The 20648-nt window shown below is 42.7% G+C and overlaps 2 protein-coding genes across 4 annotated transcripts in view; both read left to right on the top strand.

Moving 5' to 3' along the window:
• The window catches only part of LOC132896468 (serine--tRNA ligase, cytoplasmic-like), a 193537-nt gene that overhangs the window by 145946 nt on the left and 26943 nt on the right, over positions 1 to 20648 (top strand). For all 3 annotated transcript variants that reach the window (XM_060937314.1, XM_060937312.1, XM_060937313.1), the window contains one exon: positions 10381 to 10539. In XM_060937314.1, the coding sequence (XP_060793297.1) occupies positions 10381 to 10539 (159 nt within the window). The remainder of the gene's footprint in view (positions 1 to 10380; positions 10540 to 20648) is intronic.
• Positions 11889 to 13269, top strand: LOC132896013 (zinc finger BED domain-containing protein 4-like). Its single transcript, XM_060936741.1, has 2 exons — positions 11889 to 12300; positions 12462 to 13269. Exons 1-2 carry the CDS (start codon positions 11894 to 11896, stop codon positions 13015 to 13017), a joined length of 963 nt encoding a protein of 320 aa, XP_060792724.1. The 5' UTR covers positions 11889 to 11893; the 3' UTR covers positions 13018 to 13269.

Raw genomic sequence — 20648 nt, 5'->3', positions numbered from 1 at the left:
ACTGCTTGTTTACCTCTTATTGCTCTAAAACTCATCCTGTATCTCGGAAAATCGTGACGGCATGGTCTGTTTTTCATGTGTAATTTGTTCTATGTTAAAAGCAGTCATTCCAAGACTTGCCCAGTGTTAATTATAGGCATTTATAGGCGGCAAGATCGCTAGCTGTCAGCAGTTATTGACAGCTGACTTATCGGCAAGTTTAAGCTTGCAGATAAACCCTGATAGATCATTGTCATTACTTTTTAGATTTTTGTATGCAGGTTTTTTTCATGTCTTGGTGGGTCAGCTGGTCTGGATACATTTTGTGGGTCTGAACCGATGGTGAAAATGAACACTGAGCCCACTTTGACATGTACAAATGAAGGTACTTGGAATGTACCCTGTGTATATAGAGGGTGGAGAAATTCCTGCTTGAGTTTGTGTTGCATGATCACATGAAATGAGCGATGTGCAGTAGGACCTTATTTGCACCATTTATCGCTCACTTGTTTATGGGTCATTCCATGCCAAATCAACAAGAGGTTATGCTCGACCATCTCAGATTTCAATGACATTTGGAGGGCTCAGAGATACTATTAAAAGAAGTTAATCCCCAAAACTTGAGCTTCCTATCAAGAATAGTTTCAGAGATACAGGCATTTGAATTTTTCGATTTTTTTGCTTTTTGCTCAAAACATACATATTTCAAAGTGCAATATAATCTTTATTATGCAAGATAGAAACCTAAAATTTTGCACAGAGAGACTCAATGTCTTGTACTACAAGCTTCAGCTTAGAATTTCAATGGTCATTGTATATTAGATGGTGATTTTAACAAGGAAATTAAAAAGACAAATTTGCATTTTTTGCATTTTTAACTCATTCTGGAAGCTAGCCTGTGGCAGTAATGCTGAAACTATGAATGTTATTCAAATCTACACAGAAATATCTACCAATTTCAGTTTTACCAAGTCTCCACTATTCCTAGTTTGTCTGTAATAGGGTTTTGAAATTCGCCGATTTCTAAAACATGCCATTTTCAGTAGCAAGAAATCCAATGTTGGATAGCAATTAGGAACTTGTAAATTTTTTTCAGTAATCCCCAAGACCCATATTTTATATTTCCAAATTTTTGTTCTGTGTCTCTCAAGTATTTTTAAACTATAGGGGTTTAAAAAATCCATTTTCACCAAATTCGAATTTTTGATATATTTTCATATAACTGATTTGAGGGTTAATAAATGCTTCAATAAGGCTCAAGTAGGTTAGGAGACATGTTTCTTCCTCAATTTTAAATAAAATTTCAATTAATGCTCAGTATTAATTATTTGTAAATTGATTTTAATCTAAGACTGTGTAACATTAGCAATCAATGACCAGCTATTGTGTACCAGTCAACAGCCAGCCTTATCAATATCAACACAGCACAATAGGTGACCTTTGATACCAGAACAGGTGGCTCATATCTTATAGTTTTAGAGTCTGTAAACTGTATACTTGTTCAGATAACATTATATTGCTTGGATTATATTAAATACATTGTAATACAGAGCACTGAGAAAATTTACCAATGTTATTAACTGAATGTGTTTCTTTGCAAGGATTGGATATTTTGAATAGTTGACTAGGGAATTTAATTGTAGTTGCTTTCAATTTGAGATCAGTAGAAATGAGTTTGTTCTTAGACATCTAGAAATGGCTGAACTTCCTCCCTGTTCTATAGGAATTGGACTAAAGAAAGATTCTGACTGCCATAAACTAACATACAACAGAAATTGTAAGTTAAATACACTCTCTCAGTATAGTTTGGAGCAAATTTCATTAATTAATAAAATTTCATTTTAGAACGTAAAGTTTCTTCTACTCGTTGCAGCTTTGCTTTGCCATATGCAGCTTTCTGTTTGTGGCTATACTTGGCAATTTTCAGTGGAGAGCAACCAATTGACACAAGGCTTTTGTCAAGTGATTCAGCTACCTCACCAGTGTATGTTGGATCCACATCTACACACACGCTCTCTTGTTCTGATTCTGTAGAACCTGCCGAATCTGCTTGGCTTAAATGTTCTTTCACTCTCTGTGAATATTTAGAACACAATTTTTGTCCAGGTTTAATCTTTTTATTTATCAGTTTTGAAAGTGAATCTGCTGTTTCAGGAAGAATTGAACGTAATTCTGTTTTAACTTTTTTCTTGTGCCTTTCATATGGATCACAACAACTTTTCTGTAGCTCTTCATATTTCATCAGAAACAGTTTCTCATGATGCAGACATACTGTGTCTGTGCTTGAAATGTTCTCAAGTTCAGTTCTCTGTTTAATTAATGAAATTTGCTCCAAACTATACTGAGAGAGTGTATTTAACTTACAATTTCTGTTGTATGTTAGTTTATGGCAGTCAGAATCTTTCTTTAGTCCAATTCCTATAGAACAGGGAGGAAGTTCAGCCATTTCTAGATGTCTAAGAACAAACTCATTTCTACTGATCTCAAATTGAAAGCAACTACAATTAAATTCCCTAGTCAACTATTCAAAATATCCAGTCCTTGCAAAGAAACACATTCAGTTAATAACACTGGTAAATTTTCTCAGTGCTCTGTATTACAATGTATTTAGCAATATAATGTTATCTGAACAAGTATGCAGTTTACAGACTCTAAAACTATAAGATATGAGCCACCTGTTCTGGTATCAAAGGTCACCTATTGTGCTGTGTTGATATTGATAAGGTTGGCTGTTGACTGGTACACAATAGCTGGTCATTGATTGCTAATGTTACACAGTCTTAGATTAAAATCAATTTACAAATAATTAATACTGAGCATTAATTGAAATTTTATTTAAAATTGAGGAAGAAACATGTCTCCTAACCTACTTGAACCTTATTGAAGCATTTATTAATCCTCAAATATCAGTTATATGAAAATATATCAAAAATTCGAATTTGGTGAAAATGGATTTATTTAAACCCCTATAGTTTAAAAATACTTGAGAGACACAGAACAAAAATTTGGAAATATAAAATATGGGTCTTGGGGATTACTGAAAAAAATTTACAAGTTCCTAACTGCTATCCCACATTGGATTTCTTGCTACTGAAAATGGCATGTTTTAGAAATCGGCGAATTTCAAAACCCTATTATAGACAAACTAGGAATAGTGGAGACTTGGTAAAACTGAAATTGGTAGATATTTCTGTGTAGATTTGAATAACATTCTTAGTTTCAGCATTACTGCCACAGGCAAGCTTCCAGAATGAGTTAAAAATGCAAATTTGTCTTTTTAATTTCCTTGTTAAAATCACCATCTAATGTACAATGACCATTGAAATTCTAAGTTGCAGCTTGCAGTACAAGACATTGAGTCTCTCTCTGCAAAATTTTAGGTTTCTATCTTGCATAATAAAGATTATATTATACTTTGAAATATGTATGTTTTGAGCAAAATGCAAAAAAATTGAAAAATTCAAATGCCTGTATCTCTGAAACCGTTGGAGATAGGAGGCTCAAATTTGGGGGATTAACTTCTTTTAATAGTATCTCTGAGCCCTCCAAATTTCATTGAAATCTGAGATGGTCGAGCATAAATTTGTCAGATATTTGTTGATTTGGCATGGAATGACCCTTATGAAATCACGTGTGTCTACTGACAATTTTAAAGCATGTTTCTGCAGTCATTAAATTTTATGGATTTTCATGTGTAATATTAGAAGCAAGAAAAGTTATAGAATATATTCCTGTTCTTACTAAAACTTGTGCTGTTCATGAATAGCAAATATTACAATAGTGTTGAAGATAAACTTCTTGTTGTAGAATTCCATCACTTTGGTTACCAACAATAAAGAAGGTACCACAATGGAGGTCAGTATTTCTTCTGATTAGCTGCTTTTTCAGCATTGCAACCAATCATACCGGGTTCTCTAATGTACTGCTCAGAAAGCCAAGGTCCAAATAGTGCACCGCGCAAACAATGGCCCGTTCACATTTTCTAGCCTGCAGCACTGCGACTTTTGAATTTCAACTTGCTGTAATGCCTGTACCATTTTTAATTGATGTACACACTCGTCTTCTTCCGCTTATCCGGGGCCGGGTCGCGGAGGCAGCAGTCTGAGCATGGAAGCCCAAACTTCCTTTTCCCCAGACACCTCGGTCAGCTCCTCGGGAAGAACACCGAGGCGCTCCCAGGCCAGCCAAGAGATATAGTCCCTCCAGCACATTCTGGGTCTTCCCCAGGGCCTCCTCCCAGGGGGACATGCCTGGAACAACTCCCCAGGGAGGCGTCCAGGAGGCATCCGAAAGAGATGCCCGAGCCACCTCAGCTGATTCCTCACGAAGTGGAGGAGCAGCGGCTCTACTCCGAGCTCTTCCCGAGTGACTGTGCTTCTCACCCTATCTCTAAGGGAGCGCCCAGCCACCCTGCGAAGGAAACTCATTTCGGCTGCTTGTATCCGCGATCTTGTTCTTTCGGTCATTACCCAAAGCTCATGACCATAGGTGAGAGTCGGAACGTAGATCGACCAGTAAATCGAGAGCTTTGCCTTTTGGCTCAGCTCCTTCACCATGACAGACTGGTAAAGCGACCGCATCACTGCGGAGGCCGCACCGATCTGCCTGTCGATCTCATGCTCTATCCTTCCCTCACTCGTGAACAAGATCCCGAGATACTTAAACTCCTCCACTTGAGGCAGGGCTTCTCCACCAACCCAGAGAGGGCAAGCCACCCTTTTCCGGTCGAGAACCATGGCCTCTGACTTGGAGGTGCTGATTCTCATCCCAGCCGCTTCACACTCGACTGCAAACCGCCCCAGTACATGCTGAAGGTCCTGGTTTGAAGAAGCCAACAGGACATCATCTGCAAAAAGCAGAGATGAAATCCTGTGGTTCCCAAACAGGATTCCTTCCAGCCCCTGGCTGCGCCTAGAAATTCTGTCCATAAAATTTATGAACAGAACCGGTGACAAAGGGCAGCCCTGCTGGAGTCCAACATGCACTGAGAACAGGTCTGACTTACTGCCGGCAATGCGAACCAGACTCCTGCTCCGTTCGCACAGGGACCGGACAGCCCTTAGCAAAGAGCCCCGAACCCCATACTCCCGAAGCACCCCCCACAGAATACCACGAGGGACACAGTCGAATGCCTTCTCCAAATCCACAAAGCACATGTGGACTGGTTGGGCAAACTCTCATGAACCCTTGAGCACCCTATGAAGGGTATAGAGCTGGTCCCGTGTTCCGCGACCAGGACGAAAACCGCATTGTTCCTCCTGGATCTGAGGTTCGACTATCGGCCGAATTCTCCTCTCCAGTACCCTGGAGTAAACCTTCCCTGGGAGGCTGAGAAGTGTGATTCCCCTATAATTGGAGCACACTCTCCGGTCCCCTTTCTTAAAAAGAGGGACCACCACCCCAGTCTGTCACTCCAGAGGCACTGTCCCCGACCGCCATGCGATGTTTCAGAGGTGTGTCAGCCAAGACAGCCCCACAACATCCAGAGACTTGAGATACTCAGGGCGGCTCTCATCCACCCCGAGGAGCTTGCTAACCACCTCAGTGACTTTGGCTTGAGTAATGGACAAGTCCACCTCTGAGTCCTCAGCCTCCGCCTCCTCAATGGAAGACATGATGATAGGATTGAGGAGATCCTCGAAGTATTCCTTCCACCGCCCGACAATGTCCCCAGTCGAGGTCAACAGCTCGTAAACATTGTTGGCAGAGTACTGCTTGCCCCTCCTGAGGCGCCGGACGGTTTGCCAGAATTTCTTCGAGGCTGACCGATAGTCCTCCTCCATGGCCTCCCCGAACTCCTCCCAGTTCTGAGTTTTTGCCTCCGCAACTGCCCGAGCTGCGGCACGCCTGGCCTGCCGATACCCGTCAGCTGCCTCAGGAGTCCCGGAGGCCAACATGGCCCGATAGGACTCCTTCTTCAACTTGACGGCATCCCTTACTTCCGGTGTCCACCACCAGGTTCGGGGATTGCCGCCACGACAGGCACCGGAGACCTTGCGGCCACAGCTCCGAACAGCCGCATTGACAATGGAGGCAGAGAACATGGTCCACTCAGACTCGATGTCCTCCGCCTCCCTCGGAAGCTGGGAGAAGCTCTCCCGGAGGTGGGAGTTAAAGACCTCCCCGACAGAGTGCTCGGCCAGACGTTCCCAGCAGACCCTCACCATATGTTTGGGCCTGCCGGGTCTGTCCGGCTTCCTCCTCTGCCAGCGGATCTAACTCACCACCAGGTGGTGATCAGTTGACAGCTCGGCCCCTCTCTTCACCCGAGTGTCCAAGACATAGGGCCGGAGATCCGATGAAATGACAACAAAGTCGATCATCGACCTCCGACCTAAGGTGTCCTGGTGCCACGTGCACTTATGGACACCCCTATGCTTGAACATGGTGTTCGTTATGGACAAACCGTGACTAGCACAGAAGTCCAATAACAAAACACCACTCGGGTTCAGATCGGGGAGGCCGTTCCTCCCAATCACGCCCCTCCAGGTGTCACTATCGTCGCCCACATGAGCGTTGAAGTCCCCCAATAGAACAATGGAGTCCCCAGTCTGAGCACCTCTCAGTACCTCTCTTAGGGACTCCAAGAAGGCCGGATACTCTATACTGCTATTCGGCCCGTAGGCACAAACAACAGCAAGAGCCCTCTCCCCGATCCGAAGGCGCAGAGAGGCAACCCTCTCGTTCACTGGGGTAAACTCCAACACATGGCGGCTGAGTTGGGGAGCTATAAGCAAGCCCACACCAGCCCGCCGCCGTTCACCATGGGCAACTCCAGAGAAGTGGAGAGTCCAGCCCCTCTCGAGGAGCTGGGTTCCGGAGCCCAAGCTATGTGTGGAGGTGAGCCCGACTATCTCTAGCCGGTACCTCTCAATCTCCCGCACAAGCTCAGGCTCTTTCCCCCCCAGCGAAGTGACATTCCATGTCCCAACAGCTAGCTGCTGTGTTCGGGGATCAGGTCGTCGAGGCTCCTGCCTTCGACTGCTGCCCAATCCACACTGCACCAGCCCCCTACGGCTACCTCTGTGGGTGGTGAACCCACAGGAGGTCGGGCCCACGTCACCGCTTCGGGCTGAGCCCGGCCGGGCCCCGTGGGCAAAGGCCCGGCCACCAAGCGCTCGCATACGAGCCCCAACCCCGGGCCTGGCTCCAGGGTGGGGCCCCGGCTGCGCCATACCGGGCGACGTCACGGTCCTTGATAGATTATTATCCATAAGGGGTTTTGGTGAACTGCTCTTAGTCTGGCCTGTCACCTAGGATCTGTCTGCCTTGGGAGACCCTAACAAGGGCATAATGCCCCCGACAGCATAGCTCCTAGGATCATTCAAGCACACAAACCCCTCCACCACAATAAGGTGGCAGTTCTAGGAGGGGGGATGTACACACAAACTATACAAATAAAAAGCTAAATAAATGTACTTTTGATTTTAAATAAGTTTTTGTATATATAATATGCACATACTGATTGATTGCCATGTCAAGACGCTGGTCAACACCACCATTTTCTTTCCATTGCTATTCGTGTTATTTAATGTATATCCAATGCTGCGCTTGTGATAATGCTACTATTCTACCACAGTCGTTTTTCAACAAGCCAGCAGATACCTTTAAAGCACTGGTCCTCAGAGAGAAGTTTGCGAGCCACATGTGGCTCTTTGACTTGAAATTGCAGTCATTCGCAAGTTAACAATGTATTTATTTAATGAGAATGAAATTTATCTAAATTAATGTGCCTTAACAGTGAAGTCAGAGCCACACATCCCCTTCCAAACCAATCCAAATTAAGTAATGATCATTCCATTAACAAAAATATTGAAAGCAAGATGAAACGTACACATGAGGAAGAACATTGTGCTTTGAAAAATGAGGGGGAGAAAGTTGTCGGTTTGAAACTCGTGGTTGACAGCGGTCTTTGCTTTCAGTATCTGGTGTGACCCCCGTGTGCAGCAATAACTGCAACTAAATGTTTCCGGTAAATGTTGATCAGTCCTGCACACTGGCTTGGATGAATTTTGGCCCATTCCTCTGTACAGAACAGCTTCAACTCTGTTGGTGGGTTTCCTCACATGAACTGCTCGCTTCAGGTCCTTCCACAACATTTTGATTGAATTAAGGTCAGGACTTTGACTTGGCCATTCCAAAACATTAACTTTATTCTTCTTTAACCATTCTTTGGTAGAACGACTTGTGTGCTTAGGGTCGTTGTCTTGCTGCATGACCCACCTTCTCTTGAGATTCAGTTCATGGACAGATGTCCTGATGTTTTCCTTTAGAATTCGCTGGTATAATTCAGAATTCATTGCTCCATCAATGATGGCAAGCCGTCCTGACCCAGATGCAGCAAAACAGGCCCAAACCATGATACTACCACCACCATGCTTCAACGATGTGATAAGGTTCTTATGCTGGAATGCAGTGTTTTCCTTTCTCCAAACATAACGCTTCTTATTAAAACCAAAAAGTTCTATTTTGGTCTCATCCGTCCACGAAACATTTTTCCAATAGCCTTCTGTCTTGTCCACGTGATGTTTAGCAAACTGCAGATGAGCAGCAATGTTCTTTTTGGAGAGCAGTGGCTTTCTCCTTGCAACCCTGCCATGCACACCATTTGTTGTTCAGTGTTCTGATGGTGGACTCATGAACATTTAACATTAGCCAATGTGAGCTATGCCTTCAGTTGCTTAGAAGTTACCCTGGGGCCCTTTGTGACCTCGCTGACTATTACACACCTTGCTCTTGGAGTGATCTTTGTTGGTCGACCACTCCTAGGGAGGGTAACGATGGTCTTGAATTTCCTCCATTTGTACACAATCTGTCTGACTGTGGATTGGTGGAGTCAATCCCATTGGTGGAGTCAAACCCACTCACATCTCATTGTCATCCCATTGATTTGAAAACACCTGACTCTAATTTCACCTTCAAATTAACTGCTAATCCTAGAGGTTCACATATTTTTGCCACTCACAGATATGTAATACTGGATCATTTTCCTCAATCAATAAATGACCAAGTCTAAAATTTTTGTCTCATTTGTTTAACTGGGTTCTCTTTATCTACTTTTAGGACTTGTGTGAAAATCTGATGTTTTAGGTCATATTTACAGTGGTGCTTGAAAGTTTGTGAACCCTTTAGAATTTTCTATATTTCTACATAAAGATGACCTAAAACATCATCAGATTTTCAAACAAGTGAAAACAACATCATCAGATTTTCACACAAGTCCTAAAAGTAGATAAAGAGAACCCAACAAAGATCACTCGAAGAGCAAGGCGTGTAATAGTCGGCAAGGTCACAAAGGACCCCAGGGTAACTTCTAAGCAACTGAAGGCCTCTCTCACATTGGCTAATGTTCATGAGTCTACCATCAGGAGAACACCGAACAACAATGGTGTGCATGGCAGGGTTGCAAGGAGAAAGCCACTGCTCTCCAAAAAGAACATTGCTGCTCGTCTGCAGTTTGCTAAAGCTCACGTGGACAAGCCAGAAGGCTATTGGAAAAATGTTTTGTGGACGGATGCGACCAAAATAGAACTTTTTGGTTTAAATGAAAAGTGTTATATTTGGAGAAAGGAAAACACTGCATTCCAGCATAAGAACCTTATCCCATCTGTGAAACATGGTGATGGTAGTATCATGGCTTGGGTCTGTTTTGCTGCATCTGGGCCAGGATGGCTTGCCATCATTGATGGAACAATGAATTCTGAATTATACCAACGAATTCTAAAGGAAAATGTCAGGACATCTGTCCATGAACTGAATCTCATGCAGCAAGACAATGACCCTAAGCACACAAGTCGTTCTACCAAAGAACGGTTAAAGAAGAATAAAGTTAATGTTTTGGAATGGCCAAGTCAAAGTCCTGACTTTGATCCAATCGAAATGTTGTGGAAGGACCTGAAGCAGGCAGTTCATGTGAGGAAACCCACCAATATCCCAGAGTTGAAGCTGTTCTGTATGGAGGAATGGACTAAAATTCCTCCAAGCCGGTGTGCAGGACTGATTAACAGTTACCAGAAACGTTTAGCTGCAGTTATTGCTGCACAAGGGGGTCACACCAGATACTGAAAGCAAAGGTTTACATACTTTTGCCACTCACAGATATGTAATATTGGATCATTTTCCTCAATAAAGAAATTACCAAGTATAATATTTTTGTCTCATTTGTTTAACTTGGTTCTCTTCATCTACTTTTAGGACTTGTGTGAAAATCTGATGATGTTTTTAGTCATATTTATGCAGAAATATAGAAAATTCTAAAGGGTTCACAAACTTTCAACTACCTGTGTGTGTGTGTGTGTGTGTGTGTGTGTATGTGTACGCGTACATAATCTCTCTCTCTCTCTCTCTCTCTCTCTCTCTCTAATGGTATTCAGTCCATTTCTGTCTTTATGTCCCTAACAGACACTGACTGTGACTCAGATTAAGAAGGTTCGAGTGTTGGTGGATGAAGCAATTCAGAAAACCGACAGTGAGCGGCTGAGGCTGGAGATGGAGCGCTTTGAGTCCCTGAGAGAGATTGGCAACCTCCTACACCCCTCTGTTCCCATTAGCAATGATGAGGTGAAATTTTGCATCAACTTACTAAATGTGTGAAAGGCTTGGTTGCCTCAAATAAGTGTTCATCCTTCTTCTGTTACTGACTCTTGAATGCAGTAGGAATTGTTTTGAATTAAGTACATGGAAATGTAACGTCGGCTGCCTTCACGCAGTAGGCAAAATTGGATTAAATACAATTTTTATGGATGCACCGATACTGGCATCGGGTATCGGCCCGATACCTCAGTAATATACTCGTACTCGTTAAACATTTGCCGATACCATGCACCGATACCATTATTAGACGGCAGTACACAGCATGCACAGGTCATGTTCAGGATTCCATTTGTTGTTCTACCTCATTTCAATGTCTAGGGGGAGACAAAGAGTCAGGAAAATGAATTAGAATTAGAACGAAGAGACAGAGAAGAAGAAGCCGCAAGTCAGATGCTCAAACATGCGCAATCATGTCGTCGTCGGGCTCAGCAGTTTGGGAGTATTTTCGTGTTAGGGAGGACGACAGGAGTAAGGCGGATTGCAAGTTATGTAGTGCCAAGGTATCGAGGGGTGGGAGGGAAAACACTTCGTTTAATACGAGCAATTTTGATCAAACATTTGAAGACACACCATGGTGACCAGTACGCCGAGTTCACGCAGGCTAGCTGCCGCCAAAAGCAGCCTACTTTGAATGAAGTCTTACTGAAGCGGGAGAAAATGTCCAAAGAGAGCCCTCGGGCAAAAAAACATTACAGAGGCACTTACCCAGTATATTGCGCTGGACAACCAACCAATTTCAGTCATCGACGATATTGGGTTTCAGCGTCTTATAGATGTTCTTGAGCCCAGATACGAGCTACCCAGTCGTCGCTACATCACAGATGTGATGTTGCCTAAAGTGTTCGATGTCGTCAAAGCTCACGTGAAGTCGTTGGTGCTTGAGGTCAAATCAATAAGTTTTACGACCGACGTTTGGAGCAGCAGTGTCTGCCCAATGTCACTATGAAGTTTGACAGCCCAATGGATAGATGATGAGGCGTTTACTCGTCATCAAGTTATACTCCACACGAGACCATTTCGAGGCCACCACACAAGCTTGGCTATAGCGGAGATATTCATTGACATACTACAGCTCTGGGGGATTCAAAAAAATTCAGTTCATGTTGTCCTCCACGACAACGCGAGAAATATGATTCGGGGCATGAGTGATGCTGGACTACCGAGCCTGTGTTGCACCGCTCACTCTCTCCAGCTCGTGGTTAATGAGGGTCTGCTGTCACAAAGGAGTGTAGCTGATGCGGTGGCAGTGGGTCGTAGGATAGTTGGACATTTTAAAAAGTCTCCTCTAGCCTACTCCAAACTCGAAGACATCCAGTTGGCAATGAACCAGCCTACAAAACGCCTCCAACAGGACGTACTAACTCGCTGGAATAGCACGTTCTACATGATTCAGTCCTTGATTGAACAAAAACGGGCATTGGGGATTTACACATCCGAAAACGACACAGACAACCTCAGCGCAAACCAGTGGACACTGCTGGAGAAAACAGCTACAGTTCTACCGGTAGGTCCGTTTGAGGAGTTGACACGCAGAGTAAGCTCATCCGATGCAACAGTGAGAGATGTAATTCCTGCCATCACAGTGCTGCAGCGATTCCTGTCTAGAGAGACGGACGAGGACCATGGAATCAAAACAATGAAGGCGACCTTGGCTGCTGCTGTCAAGACGAGATTCGCTGAAATTGAAGGAAACCCTCTCTACATCATTGCAACCTTACTTGACCCGAGGTAGGCCTAGTGTGTGTGTGTGTGCGTGTGCGTGCGCGAGAGAGAAAAGCTTCACCTCTCACAAAACTGATGTTACTTTGCAGAGACTCATTGTGCATGTATATGCTACAGCTACATAAATACAGATTATCTAACTACCGGTAAATGTTTTCTTTGTTCAGGTACAAAACTGGATTTTTCTCCAGAACCAACGCTTCCACAATGGCCAAGGATATGCTGCTACTTGAGTTGCAGAAAATTACGGAGGAGGGCGCGCAACATGTACAGGAGCCACCCACCAAAACAGCACGCACAGACCAGACCAGCAGCAGCTGTCTTGACCGTATCTTCAATGAAATTGCAAACGAGCAGGCAGCAGTAGCACTCACCCCAGGCACTGTATGCTGTACTGCGCAATTAGAGACATACCTTGGGGAGCCTCCTTTGGCTCGTGAGGACGATCCACTACAATGGAAGGTTAACAAAGTTAGGTTCCCTACTTTGGCCAAAATGGCTTGCAGATACCTCTCAGCACCTTGCAGTAGTGTTGAAAGCGAGCGGCTGTTTAGCTCAGCAGCAAACATTGTGAATGAAAGTAGAAACAGGCTGACACCTGAACATGCAGAGATGATTTTGTTCCTTAAAAAAATCTGCCTCTTACGTTCTAAAAAAAAAAAAGCATGGGGCATAGTTCAGTGTGAGTTGAAAAGTTATTTCACAGCAATCCCTGGTAATTAACATTTGTTTAATTTAAATATGGGCATGTAATTTACTTTTTGTTTAATTGACACAAGCCCTTTAGACATGTCAGAATGTTCAAAAAAGTGCCTCTTAAAGAAAAAGCACAGGCCTGTGTCAGAGGCTGCAACATGTGTGCTGTTAGTCTTTTGTTTAATTAAGATAGCAATAGATACCATTAAAGTGATTCCCTATTTGTTCAAAGCTGGATAAAGTGTTCAGTTGATACTCACTGTTTGGTAAGTGCTAACTATGCATAGAAATTCATAAAGAGAATAAAAAATAATAAGAATAAAATCTGCCTTTCCATTTATTTTCATTGTATGATGGGGGCGGGGGTAGTATCGGTACTCGGTATCGGCAAGTACAGAAATTACTGTACTCGTATTCGTATCGGTTTTCAAAAAAGTGGTATCGGTGCATCCCTAATGATTTTCTGACCAAATCTGATATTTTGGTAATGCTGTTCATGTTTTAATGTAGGCTATATTTGATATCAGTTTGAGCAGATCAAGCTCCTGAACTGACCCACATGCATGTCACACAATGTATTCAAGCTCACTGTACAAAGGGTGTGTTATTCGGCCATGGTCTCTTCTTTGGTTCGCATCCTTGGTTTGTTTAACATTTGCTTTTCAACTTTTAACTTTCCTTTAGCCCTGAAGCCAGGTTCTCCCATGGTCACATTCAGCCATTTCTTTTGAGGTCCCTTCAGCCGCAGAGTAGTGTGAAGCGAGTTATTTATGATCACATCCTCATCTGGGTTATGCGTAATGGGTTTACTTCTGAGTCTGGGTTTATATATTTCTGTAATGCTGCTTTGTGACAGTACATTGTTAAAAGTACTATTCAAATATAGTTTAATTTTATTGAGTTGCCATATGTGCCTTCTAATTTTACTTGTACAGCAATATCGTCCCAAATATTTAACGTCTGTTACCTCACTGAAATCCTCCATCTTTTCACGGTAGAACAAAATAATGAATTTCGAGTTGGATTGATGGGGAAAAATTGCATAAATTCCTATCTTCCTGTTCAGAGGTCATGTGGGCATGTATCGGATTTCAGTGCCACAAGTGAAAGTGGCCCAAACAGCAGTTGAAAATGTCAGATTCTCATTGTGTTGGATTTTTCTGTTCACACAGCCATGCAAGTATCACAAATCTGTGTCGCATTTGAAGAAAAAGATCGGATTTGAGTCACTTTTGTCTGCTGTATGAATGTAGCCTTAGAACACTGTGCTGTGTGGTTGTGGTTTTTTTTTTTTTTTTGTTAATTGGAGAAAAGCATTCCCTCTTGTCTTCTGAAGCTGTCAAATTCCTTTTAGCTCATTTATTTTAGTGGTCTGTTTTTAAAGACAAGAAGTCTTTCTTTTTTTGATGTGGAGATTTAAAGTGCTGATGACACGTTTTTGACATCTTTGGCGATGTTTTATAACATAAAAAGTAATTCCTGATGATCCATATATTAATTCACGAAGGCGCCTATTTTACAAGTTATGATAAAAAAACGCGGCTATTTGGGCAAATTTGACAGGGCTGCAGCACCCAGGAGACGAAAGAGGAGGAGGAGGAGCTATATGACGTCAGCGAAAGAACCTTCCTCATAACTTACCAGTTTGTTGTTGATGCGACAGGTGTTCAGTTTGTCATTATTAGTGTTATTATTATATATATATATATATATATATATATATATATATATATATATATATATATATACACACACACAGTGGTGCTTGAAAGTTTGTGAACCCTTTAGAATTTTCTATATTTCTGCATAAATATGACCTAAAACATCATCGGATTTTCACACAAGTCCTAAAGGTAGATAAAGAGAACCCAGTTAAATAAATGAGACAAAAATATTATACTTGGTCATTTATTTATTGAGGAAAATGATCCAATATTACATATCTGTGAGTGGCAAAAGTATGTGAACCTCTAGGATGAGCAGTTAATTTGAAGGTGAAATTAGAGTCAGGTGTTTTCAATCAATGGGATGACAATCAGGTGTGAGTGAGCACCCTGTTTTATTTAAAGAACAAGGATCTATCAAAGTCTGATCTTCACAACACATGTTTGTGGAAGTGTATCATGGCACGAACAAAGGAGATTTCTGAGGACCTCAGAAAAAGTGTTACTGATGCTCATCAGGCTGGAAAACGTTACAAAACCATCTCTAAAGAGCTTGGACTCCACCAATCCACAGACAGACAGACTGTGTACAAATGGAGGAAACTCAAGACCATTGTTACCCTCCCCAGGAGTGGGCGACCAACAAAGATCACTCCAAGAGCAAGGCGTGTAATAGTCGACGAGGTCACAAAGGACCCCAGGGTAACTTCTAAGCAACTGAAGGCCTCTCTCACATTGGCTAATGTTAATGCTCATGAGTCCACCATCAGGAAAACACTGAACAACAATGGTGTGCATGGCAGGGCTGCAAGGAGAAAGCCACTGCTCTCCAAAAAGAACATTGCTGCTTGTCTACAGTCTGCTAAAGATCATGTGGACAAGCCATAAGGCTATTGGACAAATGTTTTGTGGACGGATGAGACCAAAATCGAACTTTTTGGTTTAAATGAGAAGCGTTATGTTTGGAGAAAGGAAAACGCTGCATTCCAGCATAAGAACCTTATCCCATCTGTGAAACATGGTGGTGGTAGTATCATGGTTTGGGCCTGTTTTGCTGCATCTGGGCCAGGATGGCTTGCCATCATTGATGGAACAATGAATTCTGAATTATACCAGCGAATTCTAAAGGAAAATGTCAGGACATCTGTCCATGAACTGAATCTCAAGAGAAGGTGGGTCATGCAGCAAGACAACGGCCCTAAGCACACAAGTCGTTCTACCAAAGAATGGTTAAAGAAGAATAAAGTTAATGTTTTGGAATGGCCAAGTCAAAGTCCTGACCTTAATCCAATCGAAATGTTGTGGAAGGACCTGAAGTGAGTAGTTCATGTGAGGAAACCCACCAACATCCCAGAGTTGAAGCTGTTCTGTATGGAGGAATGGGCTAAAATTCCTCCAAGCCGGCGTGCAGGACTGATCAACAGTTACCGGAAACGTTTAGTTGCAGTTATCGCTGCACAAGGGGGTCACACCAGATACTGAAAGCAAAGGTTCACATACTTTTGCCACTCACAGATATGTAATATTGGATCATTTTCTTCAATAAATAAATGACCAAGTATAATATTTTTGTCTCATTTGTTTAACTGGGTTCTCTTTCTCTACTTTTAGGACTTGTGTGAAAATCCGATGTTTTAGGTCATATTTATGCAGAAATATAGAAAATTCTAAAGGGTTCACAAACTTTCAAGCACCACTGTGTGTGTATATATATATATATATATATATATATATATATATATAGTATATATATATAGTTATTATGCCTTCACGTTGTGTTGCCGGCTTTTGCTCCAAAACCTACAAGGATGGGGTAAGTTTATTCAAGTTTCCCAGAGATCCCGAGCTGCATGCGAAGTGGGTGAAGCAAGTCAGGCGCACTCGTGACAAGTGGGAGCCCTCACCAACATCCGTCCTGTGCTCTGAACACTTCGATTTGGATTGTTTTGACACCCTTCCCAGCTTAAAAGAATCTCTTGGGTGTTCAGTTCATCACAAACGTGTGTTACTACCATCAGCAGTGCCTACACAGTGTTGCCAGATTGGGAGTCTTCCCGCCCAGTTGAGCTGTTTCAAGTGCATTTTGGTGGGTTTTGAACATATTTTGGGCTGGAAAACGTCAGCAGTATCTGTTGCCAGATACTGCTGACGTTTTCCAGCCCAAAATATGTTCAAAACCCACCAAAATGCACTTGAAACCGCCCAACTGGGCGGGATTCCTCCCAATCTGGCAACACTGCCAGTATTCCGGAGGGGGTCTACTAGTAGCTATGCCGGATCCAAAGACAGTCCTCCTGTCAGAGCATGTGTTGTGAAACGACATAAGATAAAGGTACGTAGAGCTATAGATTCTACATGATAATCATAAATGTAATCATAAAGTCGGCGTGATATCAGTCATGTGTTTGCTTGTGAAAGCTTGCGACTTTCATGTAACTGCCGCCTAGCAATGAGAGGCAAAGGGTAAAGAGGGTAGGCTATCATAGATTCTATTCGGAAGAGATCAACACAATTCTAGACTCCCAGAAGAGGAAGAGCTAGCACTAGAGAGTTCACCGGCGTTTTCATGCGCCATTTCCATTGAGTAGAACCAGAGTAGAACAGCCAGTGAACCGCAGCGTGTTCTCCCGCTGACGTCACAACATGGCCGCGAGCCACGGACCCAGTTTTCTTGCGCTGTGCAATTAAAAGTTGGATATTTGCGTAACAACAGCTTCTTTTCGTGTAATTATAACAGAAATCTAACATGTTTGCCATGTTGTATAGTTTATTTAAGAAATTGCATAGAGTCATGTTCGTGTCATCAGCCCTTTAATGTGAGTGAAGCCTTCTTGAACTGTACAGAACATGCAATCAGAAAGGCCCTCTACAGTGTTGTATTCTGGAACACAAACCACAGCTTCTACCCTATTAAATACAGTGAGAGCATCAAAAATGACCAGAAATCAATTTTCTATGTGAGCCAGCGTCTCTCTGTAGTGTGTCTTGGGCGGTGGGGGCGTCAGAATAAATTTGAAGTCAACTTTATAGTAATGAGCTACGACACGGTTCGGTGGCACCCAATCAGAAGTGCTCTGCTCTAAAGGATACTAGAGAACAGTTGTGTAAATTTTGGTTCCATTCAAACAGTTCCCAAGTACAATGGAGAATAAATTAATAATTGTGATGGTGGATTTCCCCATTATTTATGAAGTGTCACTGCTTGTGTAATGTAATGTGGGGGGGAACTAAAAATGAAAAACTGCATGTTGAAATTTTAACTTGGCATCAACACAAGTCACACGAGACAAATGGCTTTTAATTAGCCATTACCAAACACCAATTACCAAACATGCATCATTGTTAATTATTTTCCTTTATCATGTGATTTCTTACCTTCACATTTAAAATATTTCGTAAGGTTAACTTCATACCTTACTTATGGTCACTTGGTGTGCGTTTGCTTTGCGACTCCTTTAAATAAAGGTGAAGCATTCCAAACAACCTTGTAGTCGCCTATTTCATCTGTTACTGAGCGTCCACGAACTTACCTGCATCGTGGGCAGAGCAGCCAGAGTGAATTTTAATGCTCTCGCTGTATTTGGTGTGACTGTACCATGAACGTTTTGTACCATTGCAGTAAATTTGTTATTATAATCTGTCATGATTTACTAAACAGGTTTTAAGGGCTTTTTAGCAGTTCAGGGGGGGAAAAAGGCGGATATCATTCTTCCCTATACAAAATATATTAAGAAACCCATTATATGAACAAATTAAAGATAGACAAGAATATGCATCTTACAGTTCTCAAAGCTATGGCGTTTAATAGGCTTTTATAATTACTGATTTGATCATCTTTACTTGACATTACAATGCCACGATACCCAATAATGCTTATATTACCACACCTGCCAATCTTTACATCTTTTGTGTAGGAGCTCTGCAATTTAACATCCTCAGTACAGATTATTACTCAAACACTCCTATGTACAGATTTACCTATGAATCGAGTATTGTTTCATAACCAGCAGGGCCATTTTTAAATCTCGGATGATCTATACCATGATGTCATGAGAAACGGTCCCACCCTAGGACTGACTGGAAGAGAGTTTTGGATTTGATCACCATACTCTTCCTAATGAGATTCATATAACCTTAGGCAGAAATCCAGAGTTCACTCATACCCCTTTTCCACCAAATCAGTTCCAGGGCTGGTTCGGGGCCAGTGCTGGTGCTGGTTCACAACTCGTTCAACTTGCGAGCCAGCTGAGAACCAGTTTGCTTTTCCATAGCTCGGGGTGCTAAGCGGAGCCACGTCATTACGTCGCTGTATACGTCAGTTACGTCGCTGCGTTTGTATAAACCTTGGCATGAACATTGTAGCAACAACAACACGGAGAAGAAGCAGCAGCAGCAACAACAATAATAATGGATGACTTCGCGTTTGTACAGCTGCTGCTTCTCGCCGCTTAAAAATGGCGACCTTTTGCGATCTTGCTATTGTTGTTGGTTTAACAACTCCACCCCCCCACTGACGTAAACGGTTCTTTCTTCTGGCCCAGCAAAGAGCTGGTGCTAGCCTGGAACTGGTTTTTCTGGCCCCAGAGACAGTTCTTTGTCAGTGGAAACGGAAAACCCGGATCCAAACTAAGCACTGGCCCCGAACCAGCCCTGGAACTGCTTTGGTGGAAAAGGGGCACCACAAGATCATCCTGGAACCATCCATTCATCAGCTCATGCAGGGCAAGATAATGCCCTGCAAGTAATGCAGTTCTACCACCCTTTTTGATGAGGTGATGGCAGAAGTGGCTTTCTACAATTACATCTATTCTAGACAAGCTTCCTGTATGAATCTGAAGAGAGAGATCTTGAGGGACTCCAATACAAGGGGGATTCCATGCCTGTGAGATTGTGGAGGATTGAGAGCTCCTAGCGTACAAGATCCTTGTGCTAGGTTCTAGCGTTCAGGAAGATTTCCTGAACTGCTATGCCATCACTATGCCTACCATACCAGAGATCCATTCCCGCATATGTAGATGCTCTGGCTGGGTATGCCACACCTTTCATTGCCACCATGGTAAATTATTTATTTACCTGACGGTCACTATGTTTTCAGAATGGGTCATGACGACAGTATGATAAGCAGGTAGGAAGAAGTCAGCCTGCTCTAAATTCTAACTTTTTTTTCTTCCAGGAATACCTCCAGAGAGCTGGAGGTTGTGCTCTTCTCATGAAGATGAAGGCATGTTTGTCTGTAGTATTTGAGGTTTAGCTACACCTTTTGTTGGAGAATATTCAAACTTGTGCTAGGTTCAGCACAAGTCAGGTGGCCAAATGTGGACACCTGACATCACACCCTTATGTAGGCCTTCCTCAAACTGTTGCCATGAAGTAGGAAGCACACAGTTGTCTAAAATGCTTTTGTATGCTATAGCTTTAAGATTTCCCTCCACACTGGAAAAGGGACCTAGCCCAAACTTGTTCCAACATGACTATGCCCTGTGCACAAACTGAGGTCTGTGAAGATGTGGTTTGTCAAGATTGGTTTGGAGGAACTGATTCAAGTGGTCTGCACAGAGCCCTGACCTGAACCCTACTGAACATCTTTGGGATGAACTGGAACGCAGACTGCATGCTGAGAAGTTGTAGCAGAAGAAGGGGACAAACTATTGAATGAGATGTTCGACCTGCACGTATGATCGTGAGAATTGTGATAAGAATGTTTAGCCATGTAGTGCACTTAAACACCAGGGAATTATCAAAGCAATATCAAAATTCAGAAAAAGGCTTTTAAAATATCACGTATGTGTTGTATAACAGATTTTCTTCCCTTTGAAAAAGAACAGTTAAAAGAAGTAATTGAAAATCCAGTATTGCTATGGCATGATGAGTGTATGTAAAATTGCCCACGAGTGTCCAGTCCATACATTACCAGGCAAAAGTTTGGAGGCACCTCCCAACACCCCGTGTACGTACGTACGTGTGTGTGTGTGTGTGTGTGTGTGTGTGTGAGAG

This window comes from Neoarius graeffei, chromosome 13 (assembly GCF_027579695.1).
Source record: "Neoarius graeffei isolate fNeoGra1 chromosome 13, fNeoGra1.pri, whole genome shotgun sequence".
NCBI classification, from domain to species: domain Eukaryota; kingdom Metazoa; phylum Chordata; class Actinopteri; order Siluriformes; family Ariidae; genus Neoarius; species Neoarius graeffei.
This window is presented reverse-complemented; position numbering and strand designations above follow the sequence as displayed.

What these genes read in the sequence shown, in the direction of transcription:
- LOC132896013 (XM_060936741.1), top strand. Translation starts at nt 11,894, where the DNA reads ATGAACCAGCCTACAAAACGCCTCCAACAGGACGTACTAACTCGCTGG. An exon ending in GCAACCTTACTTGACCCGAG is followed by an intron (nt 12,301 to 12,461) that starts GTAGGCCTAGTG and finishes TTCTTTGTTCAG; the next exon opens with GTACAAAACTGGATTTTTCT.